General features: G+C 39.3%; 1 protein-coding gene and 1 long non-coding RNA gene across 7 annotated transcripts in view; one reads left to right on the plus strand and one right to left on the minus strand.

Annotated features, from left to right (window-relative positions):
- The window catches only part of LOC144320986 (uncharacterized), a 28,577-nt gene extending 22,420 nt beyond the window's left edge, over positions 1-6,157 (plus strand). The window contains exon 3 of the long non-coding RNA XR_013386606.1: positions 5,674-6,157. This is a non-coding gene — a long non-coding RNA (uncharacterized LOC144320986). The remainder of the gene's footprint in view (positions 1-5,673) is intronic.
- The window catches only part of STON2 (stonin 2), a 169,007-nt gene continuing 157,420 nt past the window's right edge, over positions 771-12,357 (minus strand). For all 6 annotated transcript variants that reach the window (XM_077910243.1, XM_077910241.1, XM_077910240.1 and 3 more), the window contains 2 exons: positions 9,207-9,409; positions 771-7,599 (listed from right to left, as the gene is read on the minus strand). In XM_077910243.1, the coding sequence (XP_077766369.1) occupies positions 7,516-7,599; positions 9,207-9,409 (287 nt within the window). In that variant the 3' untranslated portion in view covers positions 771-7,515. The remainder of the gene's footprint in view (positions 7,600-9,206; positions 9,410-12,357) is intronic.

Genomic DNA, 12,357 nt, shown 5'->3' on the forward strand with positions numbered 1-12,357 from the left:
ATTTCTTCTCCCTTCCCTTATATTCCCTTTCACTATTATTTATATTCCCCAAATGAATGAGAACATATAATGTTTGTCCTTCTCCGACTGACTTACTTCACTCAGCATAATACCCTCCAGTTCCATCCACGTTGAAGCAAATGGTGGGTATTTGTCGTTTCTAAGGCTGAGTAATATTCCATTGTATACATACCTTCTGATGTGCACGAGCCCTTCACTTGGGTCAGGCTCACCTTCCGCTAATCCAACATGTCACTTAGATACCGACTCTTACCAGTTCTAAACTCCCTTCCTCTTGCTACTGAGACCTCCAGGTCTCACTTAAAAAGTCATCTTTCCTGTGAAAAGCTTCCAAGTATTCTAGCCCATACTGACTTTTTCCCCCCTTCTCAGGTTATGTTGACGTTAGTCATTTGGATTCATCAATTGATTGAGCAGTTATTTGTTGAGCAATATGCCAGGAACATATTGCAGATAAGGTATTTATTATGTATTCTATTTCTCACTTATTATACATGTATGCACTTATCAGCAAGAAAACCTTAAGGCTTAATTTTGTTTTCTCACAGAATTGGGCACAAAATAGGAATGCAATAAATATCTCTTGAGCTAAATTATATATATATGATAAAGTAGGATAAACAGTTATTAATGTGTCACTTTAACTTGTCATCCCATGATCAGTAACCATATTAATTGAGTGATGGGCCTTCTTTATAATAAACATTTTTCCTTATGCCTCACCTCATTAAATTTTCCATAGTGACAGATTTTGTTTAAAAATTTTTATTAATAGCTCATTTTCATAGCTCAAAAAGGGGTATTACAGATGATAATCAGCATAACAATTACAAATAAAACCTCACCTCTATAAAGTTAGCCAGTGTGTAGACTTTATTACATAGGCACATATTTTTTAAGTAAACTGGTTTTACATAAAATTAATCATAATAGTACAAGAAGTTACATCAATTGAGGATGGATGATAAAGGAAAATATAAGCTTTGGATCAGCTGAATCACTCATTGGATCTTGGGTCCACCCATCCTGACAGACCGAAATTCATTGATTGACTTTACAAAAATGGAGGGAAAGGAGGAGTGCTCTTTTTTCTTTTATTCCTTGGCTAACACACTGATTCTGTTTAATTTCCTGCATATGGTAAAGTTTTCTCCAGGTTCTGTGGGCAGGTAGACACAGAGGTCAAATGAACACTGGCTTAGGGTCAGAGGAGCTCATAATATTCCCTTCTTTTTACGCTTCAAAATCCCTTAAACCCTTTGGTCCAGCAGGTTGCTCTTGTGATCTGACTGCACATCTGCTTTCCCAGAACTCCTCGCAGTGGATACATGAGGTTGCTGGTCCTGAAGCACATGGAGGCAAGACGATGGTGGCTAGATGGTGTCCATGACTAGCCTTAGGGGTTTGATCTGAGGCACAGCATGGAACTGACCAGGAAGAGACCCTAGAATCCTTGCTCTCTCCACTTCAAATCAAGCCATTACATTTGACCCAATTCTAAGTACAAGAAACTAAAACCATACTAACACATACCACAAAAACTTTACCATATGCAGGTATTTTGTAGCTTCTGGATGTTTAAAAATTTTCTAAACTACAGTTTTATGTTACTAATACACAGTGAGGCTAGAGAAAACTGACCCTTTCCCTTATTTTGCCATATCTGTTTTACAAATAGTCCCAGAATGTTTACAGAACATTTTTTCCTCCCTCAATTTCTGCAGTCTTTTGTGTAAAAGGACATAACTATAACTCCTAGATCATCCTAATGTGGCCCCATAGTACTGCAGAGTGTTAGACTTGCTTCTGCTTCAAGTGATACCCAAATCCTAACATCCATTTCAGAGACCTGTCTGGTCTGTTCCTCTTTACACTCACACCACTGTGGTGCTGGGTGATGCCGGTGCAACCTACAGAACAGTGTGCTAACTGATGTGCACTATCCTTTTGATTCTCCAACTACAAAATAGAGGATTGCAGAGTTTTTTGTGTTTGTTGTCTGGGCAGACAGTAAAGGATAGAGACATGAAAAGGAAAAAGATGGGCCAGCTCATCTTGGTTCTTAAGACTATATGAGGAGTCCTATTGACATGAAGTATCACTGACAATGGCACCAAAGGATACTTTATAAAATGATACATAAAACTGGAGCCGGAAGGGACTTAACAGGGACCATTACTCCAACTTCCTCACTTTTTTAGCGGAGGTTACTGATGCCTAGTTGTGAAAATAGCAAGTTATCTCACATGGTGATTGTCTCCATGACGATGTCCTTCAAAGATTCATAGAAACCTAATTTTCCCTTGATAAACTGCACTCCCTACAATGACTTCACAGCAACAATTCTCAATGTCCTTGGCTTTGACCTTACCTCCCTTTAGGGAAGCTGGCTGATAGCTGAAAACTTTGATCAAAGTAACACTTGATAAAACATTTGTTGAACTGAAATCATTCTGCTGGTTATCCCTGCTACATAATCTTATTTCTCCTAGAACTCCTTACTTTTAAGGGATGGCCTCTAGTTCAAGTATTTTGAGGTTTGATGGCCAGTTCTATATTTGTCTTATTTTTCAAGAAGTCTGTTCTTTTATAGCTTTTCATTACACACAATTATTATTTGGCTCTCTCCAGGTACCAAACACTTTACTATGGATAATTTCTGTCTTTACAGACCTGGAGTTGCATGTTCAGAGATGTTGTTATTGTTGTCTTCCCAATTCTTAAAACAAACAAAAGACTAGACTCTCAAGCAAATTTGCTAAGGCACACTAGAAGAAATTTGAAAATTCCATAGTCCTTCTTTTAGTTAATACATGGGAAAATATTACTGATATTTTCTACATCTTGTTCACTTTTAATTCCTTAAATACATAAATACAAGTTATAATATCCAAAGCAAGTTTCATTTACAAATAGCACAATTAAGAAATGATGAAGAAATGGTGATTTATCAGGAATTGACACTTAAACCTTGATAATGTTTAGAAAACATCTTTAAAACTTGGTGAGAATGCCAGGACTAATTTTATATAAAGAGTGGACATGGTTTGGATGTAACTTGGTATAAGGTGTTAAAAGACGATGTATTTAGTAGGTGATTTTTGTGTGTATGTTATTCTTTGCCAGTTCTGTTTAAGTTTTCAGTTAAATTGCATTCTTAACATGACCTAAACTCCACAAATGCTAGAACTAACTTATGATCATCATTTGCAGAAGAGTTAAAAGTTACCAGTCCCAGCTGGGAGAATTCTAAAAGTAGGCTAGGTGGCAGTGCTTCCTACTCAAATTAATTTCATATTCCCAAGGCTTTTAAGAAAAAAAATTTCAGATCATCCTGTGCTTTCTCACCACTAACCTTGCAATGAGATTGAAAGCAGCTCTGAAATCATGATTTCATTTTATGAGTTTTATCCTTATGATCTTAGACCTCCATCTTCCTCTGGTGACAAAGCAAGCCCCATGTTGAGTGTAGAGCTTACTTAAAAAACTTCCTCTGGTGACCCGGTAACATTGGTCAGTGGTTAATGTTGGAAAAAAACAAAGACCTAGCACACCAAGACTGGCCATGCTTCCTTCTCCTGCCTTTTTCTTCTGCTGACTATTCAAATGGGCATGATCTGTCTGGCTTGCAGGAACAAAACTGAATCAATAATCTTGACTGTGGATAGCATCTGTGCTACTGTATTTTGGGCACAAAAATGTTTTTCAATGTAAGTAAGGTAAACTGTGGTTTAAATTCAGCTGCACGTTAAGTGCTTATGTGCTGACAGTTATCTTTAGTTGACGGTGGAAGCAATGATAAAAAAAATTAAGTCTTTCAGGAAATAAAGCATGCTTGCTTGCTTTAATATAAGTATCTGATAAGTATAGGTTAGGTATCTTAGAGTTTCAGGGTCAGTGTTCATTCAGCAAACACTTATTGAATACCTAATAATTTCTTTTTTGTTAAGTAAGCTCTACACTCAACATGGGGCTAGAATTCAGGACCCTGAGATCAAGAGTTGCATGCTCTGCCAACTGAGCCAGCCAGGTGCCCTCTAATAATTTCATTTCATTGATATGTTTGTCTTATCAACAAGGATTTAAGGTGGCTGAAGCCTGTTATATTCCCAAGCTTTATTCTAGGTACTGAAAACAAAGAATAAGATACATTCTTTGCTGTCATGGATCATTTTTCTTGGGGGCATTAATTTTTAGGGAAATAAACTCTTGCTCTCACCCATTGGACTTGAATAGAAATTATTTCCATTTCAATTAAGAAATAGATTACATAAAAAAGTTCCAAAGGGTTCTGAGTCCTGCTAATATTTACAGGAATGCTGAGAGAGGGGAAAGAACCAAATAGAAAAAAAAAATTGTCCAGATAATATTTAATATAAGTGAAATGCAAAATTCTGATAAGAAATAACTAGTATTATGTTTACAAGAATGGTAAAGGGGGTTTAATGCCCTCCCTCCAAAATACTCAAATTCTTGTTTGACCTTTGTAATGAGTACATTTCCTCTTCTCTTTTACAACAAAATCACAAAGCTAGCCACCAGACTCGAAAGCATGGCTCTTAATATCATGGGACATCTAATTTATGTTCTAATAGTAATACTATGTATTGGTAAAATGAACTTACTTTTAATATTTTCACATTATTGATAACATAGACAAGGAATATTTGTGACCCCCACATATACACAATCCAGGTCCAGAGAGGCAAACTTAGGATTTGCACACCAAAAAGGTACTTTGCCTGTGTTTTCTATGTAGGCTATTAACAAAACACTCGGTCTAAAAATATATAGTATTATATTCCCCAAACCCCAAAATGCTACCCATAATTAGTTTCCCAAAAATAGCAGTGGGAAAGCAAATTTGATGAAATCAAGGTGTTAGGTTTTTTAAAGTTAACAATTTGCTTGCTGAATGTAGATAGCATGGAAGGGATTTTCCTGACCCTAGGTTTAAAGTTAAAAAATCCAGGTAAAAGCACAAAGGTAATGCGAATTAACTAAGGTGAGGGGGAAAAAGTCCAATGAGCAATACACATGTGCTGCTGGCAGGAGAGTCAGAGATCTTGGGAAGGTGCACAAGAGCTAATCCTGGATAAGGAAGGTGCCAGAGTAACCTTCACCTTGCCAGCTCTTCAGCCCATCTTGATGTTTCTCTGAAGAATCTCATGTGACTCTCGTACAACAGGGGAAGGGCTACGCCTCACTTGACAAAGACCTCCTGGGAACCTCACTGTATTTGAAAGAACATACAAAACCACTTATCAAAGAAAAAACAGCTAGAGCTAGAGAGTCCTATTACTACTGAGATGAACCTATATGCAGAAGGGATCTTGGTAGCCATCCAGCCCAAATCCAATGTCCCTTTCATAGCATCTGGGATGGATGGGCAGTTATTTCAGCCTTTGGGCATTTGCCGCAACAGGAAATTTTACCGCTTGAGTCTATTCCTCTTTAGAACCACTCTTATTACAAAATTCTTTACATCGAAGCAAACATCTGTCATCTATAAAGTTCCTCTTTGTTTCTGTTTTCGTCCTTTGAAGTTACACAGGGTAAATCTAATCCTTCTCCTTTTGTATAACTCAGCGGAAATTTAAAGGCAGCTATATTATTTTATTCTCTCCTATTCTATTCCCTTGTTTCTTACAGAATCAGACCCTTCACAACCCAAGTCACCTGCCTCTGGACACAGTTTATTAATGCCTCTCTTTCAACATGGTACCCAGAATTGAACTCAACCCTCCATCCAGATGTGGACTGACCAATGTAACATGTGGGTTCCCCAGGCTTCTGTTACTACAGGTTGAATGCACTGCCTTTGTAAATAGCCATGAACCATTCCTGATTCAAAACTGAACTCAAGTTTCTACGTGGACTGCTATGAAACCAGGACTTCTCAACACCCTTCCCATTAACACACACACAGATAATACCACTCTATTTAGAGGGTTGCATTTGAGCAACTCAGAATATAGTTTCTCATTAATGCCTACTGAATTTCATCCTTTTAGTTTCAGTCTTCTGTTCAGGTATTTAAAAAAAAATTGTAACGATGTCTATAGTCTAGTGTCAGTACATAGTTATAATTCAATGAATATTCACTGAATAAATTACTCCTAAATTTTCCCGTCGAGATTGGATATATCATTTATTTCTTTGTGTCATCTGACATATCAGAAATCTGACAAGCATGCTTTCTGTCCCTTTACTCTATTTTTCATGGGAAAAATAGGCAGATAGAACCTGCCTTTAAATTGTCAAGCAGCTATCCCCTTTGGGATGGCCAATATGGTTCCGTGCATGGTAAGGAAACACCAAGATACAAATAAGAATTGGAGGTACAGAATGTAAACGGGAACATATGAAGGGAAAGATGACTGAGTGTCCCAGACTCTTGGAATCAGGACTTGATTCCCAACATTAGAAAAACAAGGCTTTTCTCCCTTCTCTATCCTAGAGACTTCTGCCTTTTAGGCGTATTACAATACTGTGATTATCAAACTCTGAATTTTGGGGAAAAGTTGTTTTTAAACAGCTTTTAAAATGATCTTTTCCATTTATATTTCCTGTAAAATCTGAGTTAAAGAGACATGCTTGAGGTATAAAAAGAGCTCCCAAATGCTGCTGACAAATGCCTGAGGTATAATAGATAGATATATGTTCATTTGTTTCAGGAATTAGAAAAGACCTACATTTTTCAATGTGAATCTGGGAAATTCACTGAGATTGAATTTCCTGAATGGAATATAAACTTAATAATTAATGTCCCTTTTCCCCAGAATGAAGAAAAATAAGCTCAATTTTGCTTTCCCTTCAAGAGCCACCCTTTGCAGAATGTGGGGCCAATCATAGAATAAAAAAGTATCCTATTGTGCCTTTTCCCCATTGTGTATTATGACTCAGGGTGGTGAACCCTGGGACTAGAGAGATGGAAAAAGAATTTCAATTAAAACAATCCAAAACCAGGAGAGAAATGTCTTCTGTTGCATAGTGTTAACATTTAAAGAATGGAGACATGTACAAAAAGCCTACTAGATCCAAAAAGAACATTTGTTTTGTACCTCTTCTGAACCTTTCCTAGAGGGAGTGACAGAGGTGGAGTCTCAAGACTGTTTTCTAGAAAATCATGTAAGTGACGGATGAACACTGGAAGTAAACCCTGCCAACACTGATGTGGAAGGTTTTTCTCCTGATGCCAATAGTCACAACAAACTACCACTCAAGTGCTAGGATATAAGCAAAGGAGAAGGAGGCTTAATTAGACAATAAGCTCCAAAAGTTGGGTGAACCAGGTGCTTCAGGCATATCAGGGTCTCTCCAAAGCAATCACCTTAAGGTTTCCTGTTAAAATACAGGTAACTACAAACAGGAAAGTCTGAGATACTGTTCCCAACACGGAGTAGCCATAGTAGGTACTGCCTTGTACTTCAGCTACTCAGGAAGACATCCTATCACGACTCTTGGGTCAGGGCCCCCTGCAGTAGGGCTTTGTCACTGGACCCCACACTCCTTGGGATTTTCCATTTCATCTCCTTCAAAGTCGGGCTTCAAACTCTTTTTTTGCTCAATTTCCACCTGCCAAAAGTAGAAGTTGGAAAGAAATATCAGAAGGAGGAGAAAAACATCCTAATAATAAATAATCCCAAAGAGAATAGCTCACTAGATTCTCTGAGATTCCCTGTAATTTTGTTACCATTTTGGGCTTTAGCCACAGTGAAGCTACTGGTCCTGAGTACATCATGATTCTCTCTTTGCTTGGTCTGGAATTCCCTCATCTTTAGGGTTTACCTGGAAGATTTTTATTCTTTGCCTTGCACAGCTGCTCAAAGGTCACCTCTTCTGTGAAGCTGTTCTCAAGTCATTAGGAAGGTAGGTGCTCCTCTTGTGCATATTTCCTGTACCTGGTATACCTGCTCACCACAGCGCAGGCTCCCTAGGACAGGGGTAGGCCCTTGTCTACTACTGTACTCCAATAAAGCAGGCATGCAGCAGGCAAGCACAAAGGTTTATCAAATGAATGAATTCCTTCCCTTGGCTGTTCATACTCTACTACTTTATTGTTTTACGAAGTCTCCAAATTGGTAAGCGTTGTACCATTTACAGTTCTACCTGTGTTTTCTGCAAAATATTGTGGCTTTAACTATAAAGGGATTAATAAATTCATCTTGCCATGAAAGTGACACACACACTGAAGCCTTTGACAAGTCAGAAAAGAAATATGTCAGGCAAGAGAGTTTCTTAATTAAAGCTGGTCCTCTCTTTATCACTTTGGATATTTATGATAAAGGAAATAACCAAACAGTTGACTAGGGTCATGCTTGATGAAAGTGCTTTTTTTTTCCCTGGCCACAAGATGGAGTATGTGTTCTTGTTGGTAGTTTAAGATTTTCGATAACGCAACTAAAGAAATATTTAAAGAACAATAAATAACCATAAAAATCAAAGGATATTATGAATTTTAAAAGTTATTAAATCACTTTGCAAAATGTGTTTTCAGTAACCCCCACTTTCTATCACTGACCTTTAATCTGCTATTGAATTTCTAACACCTCAAAATGGAATCTCTATGTCAGAACACTACAACTTTGTTTCCTCCTTCCATAGCCCTGATCCTGTTACTATTACCGAAGCTTGCTTGGCTTTTGAATTTTGTCCTGTTATAGCCCAGTGACCAGGTCATATGTGTCCTGACTTTATTTGGATCTACATCATCAACTCTGAAGCTGAAATACATGCTTTGGGTTGGCACTCTCCCAAACTCCCCACTACTTCCAAATTTACAACTCCTCCAACATATATTATGAATGAGTATATAATACTATGATGCAGTCACTCATAATATTCATAATATTATATATAATATGCAATTAATAATATGTATTATATAATCATCATCCCTTTACCCCAATGACCCTTTTGATGATGTTCATGATGACTGAAAGACATTAATTTATTCTCCTTTTCATCTGCCTCTATATTTTTTTGCAACTTTTCTCTTGCTCACTAGAGAGGTTAGTCAGTCATTCAAATCAGAGTAGACTCATCCATAGCAATGTGGGGTGTACCTCTCCAAGTAAGAGAACACCTTGCATCCATGGCAGGCACTGATAAAGGGAACAAGAGATGGGGGAGGGGTAAACAAATGGTCTTGGAAACATTAGCCAGATGTCTCCCGAGGCTACCTTGTAGCTGTAGTGTGCGGAATAATTGACCCACTTCCTGACGTCAGTCTTGTCTTCCACGGAGATGGATCTTACAGAGGCTTTAGAGGCAGAAGTTGTAGGCATGCTGAATTCAACATTCACGTGATTGGCAAATCTGGAAGGCACTTCCCGGTCAGAGCCAAGTTCAAGGTGGCAGAAGAAACAGTGTGGGTGACCAGAAGCTATGAAAGGAAAAGAATCTAGACATTAGGTTCTTTGGAAAGATGTGAAAGGAGAGGCCAAAAGAGTCACCCCAGTAACAAAGAAGGCCTGAAGACTGCCTCCCAGCTCAGCACCGGGCAGTCTTTCAGAGGGTCCAATGCCAAGCAGAGGATTTACCTCAACAGAAATCACACTGCCTATGCCTCAGACCCTTTGATAGAACTATGTGATTACAATAGCCTTGTATCCTAGCAATAAAACCCACAGCCTGAAAAACGGGTCATTTGGCCTGCTTAGGTCAGGGTGGTTAATGGGAACACAGCACAAATACCAGGAATAGAGGCCATGGAGGCAGAAAGGAAGAAAAGGGAACACCACATAGCACCTAATAAAACATCAATGACAGCCACATGGAGCAAAATAATTGATTCCCTTTGAAAGATGAATTTTCTCAATAGCATTTCATATTTTTACAAAAATGCTTTGGCACATTTTTTTGTGGGTAGATGGTATATGCAAATGATGAAGCCCTTATAAACACCATATATGCACTAAGGAAGTGCGTGTTACACAGACCAACAGGACACTGTGACTTCTAGCTCTCCTGCTAAGTGACACAGATCCCACACCCAAGTCCTTTGTTCTCTCCTCACCTCAAATCCTGATTTGGAAAGTGGAGATATGGGGGATGGGTAGTAAAGAGTGGGCTGCACAATGCCAGGCATAGTCCTTTCCCGTTCTTTAATTCTCTAAATCGACGGCTAGTTCTACCATACTTGGAAGAAAACTTAAGGATTTCCATTTGAGGATTGTTATTAGATTATCTGAGTGAAGAGAGCTTAGTTCTGAGGCTATAACCTCTGAGCACTCTGTACAGTCTCGAATGCTACCCACACACTGCTCCCTGCATCTTCCTAACAATCCCTTGAGGTCAGTCATTACATTCTACAGATGAGGCAATGAAGGCTTTGGGAGGTAAAGTCAACTAGCCAAGGTCAGAGCTGGAAAGTATCAGACTGAGGAACAACCCAGGCACAGACTCCGAAGTGTTTTAACCACTTTGTCTGAGTCACAGCCTCCCTTGGGGTCCCCAACCTCAAGACCAGGTTTGCAGGGTGACATGAGTGGAGAAGTGGGCTGTAAGAAGCCCCAGGTAGCAACTCGCCGTGGAGAAACAACATGACATGGCTTTGCCTCTATTATGTAATAGCAACAGCCCTTAGTTATCTGAGTTTCCCCAAATAAACAATTCCAATTTTCTTTACTGGTCTGGGCAAGACCTTTTTTTTTTTTTTTTTTTTATTTATGATAGTCACAGAGAGAGAGAGAGAGAGAGAGAGGCAGAGACACAGGCAGAGGGAGAAGCAGGCTCCACGCACTGGGAGCCCGATGTGGGATTCGATCCCCGGTCTCCAGGATCGCGCCCTGGGCCAAAGGCAGGCGCCAAACCACTGCGCCACCCAGGGATCCCTGGGCAAGACTTTTTAATCTGAGAGAGTTGAGGACATACACACCCGTTCTCCAAGGAAAACATGACGGAGTGAAGTATTTGTTTTGCTCTACTTCACAAACAACATATTTCAATGGTTATTTCCATAGAGTAACACTCTGGGAAACTGAGAAATTTGCACTGGTTTCTAAGGAAAGAAATTTTAAATTGGATACATATAATAGTAAAAATTACATGATCTAAAAATGAATCCATGTGATTTTTGAAAAAATTACAGTCGTAATTATATAGCTATCCGTTACACAGGCCAGAGACTGTGCTAAACACTTAAAAGCATTATCCAATTTCTTTCTTAATGAGCTAGGTATTAATAACCCTCTTCTGTAAATGAGGAAAATAGGATTTCTTTGAGAGGTTTAAGTAAATTGTTTGAGGTCACATAGCTACTAAATTGCAGCACTAGAAATAGGGGCGCCTGGATGGCTCAGTGGTTGAGTGTCTGCCTTTGGCTCAGGTTGTGATCCCCAGGGTCTGGGATCAAGTCCTGCATCAGGCTCCCCACAGGGAGCCTGCTTCTCCCTCTGCCTATGTCTCTGCCTCTCTCTGTGTCTCATGAATAAATAAAATCTTTAAATAATAATAATAAATAAATAAATTGCAGCAGTAGGAATAAAACTCAGATCTGACTGACTTGAGATTATGTCCTAAACTCTCTGAATATTGCTATAGATTAAGAATGCTACAAATTACATAGAGTAGTTTCTTACTTTAATTCTTACTTTAATTCATTGGCAACTTGAACAATAGCTTTCCACAAAGCTGACTGCTCTGGTCACCCTTCCAAAGGCTATTCACAGCAAACTCTATGAAAGCAGCATTCCTTCATGATTCCCAGCATCAACTAAGGGATGTGTAGGGCTGGTGGACAGGTAGGGAAGTGCAATTCTGAGAGCTAGGATAGTTTAGTTTATGGTAATGAGTTAAGTGAGCCCACACATTTTGCCATCATTTGATGAAGCTGAGAAATTTTAGCATTAAAATTCAGATTGCTATTTTCCATAAAAGGCAACCTATATTGAAAATGTTTTCTCTTGGTCTAATGTTAGAGAACTGAAGCTCCAGCAAAGAAAGCTACCTATGCAGGACAGAGTGTTTTGGTGGGTAAGGTGGGGAAGCAGTAGGACTTGTTCTGGTACCTTGCAGGATCAGGGGTAGGGGGCATTAAAGAGCATGGGAAGGCAGGGGTAGCTATACATGCACACAGCTGGGCTGTACCTGCCAGTTTAAACCATGCTGGACTCCAGTGGCAGTTTGTTAGTCTTCTGGTGGCAGGATTGGGGCAAGCCCGCTGTGGCTGCAGCCTTGGGATGCCAGCAAAGCTAGGGGAGCTGACCTGTGGTCCCCCACTGGCTCTAGCCTAACTGCCCTGCCTGCTAGGGGTGCTAGAGATCAGGGACCACTGTGGGCAGACATATGCATGCAGTGGTTCATGCCGTCTGACCAGAATTCTGATCCTGG

The sequence above is a fragment of the Canis aureus genome, chromosome 9, assembly GCF_053574225.1.
Source record: "Canis aureus isolate CA01 chromosome 9, VMU_Caureus_v.1.0, whole genome shotgun sequence".
In the NCBI taxonomy this organism is placed as follows: Eukaryota; Metazoa; Chordata; class Mammalia; order Carnivora; family Canidae; genus Canis; species Canis aureus.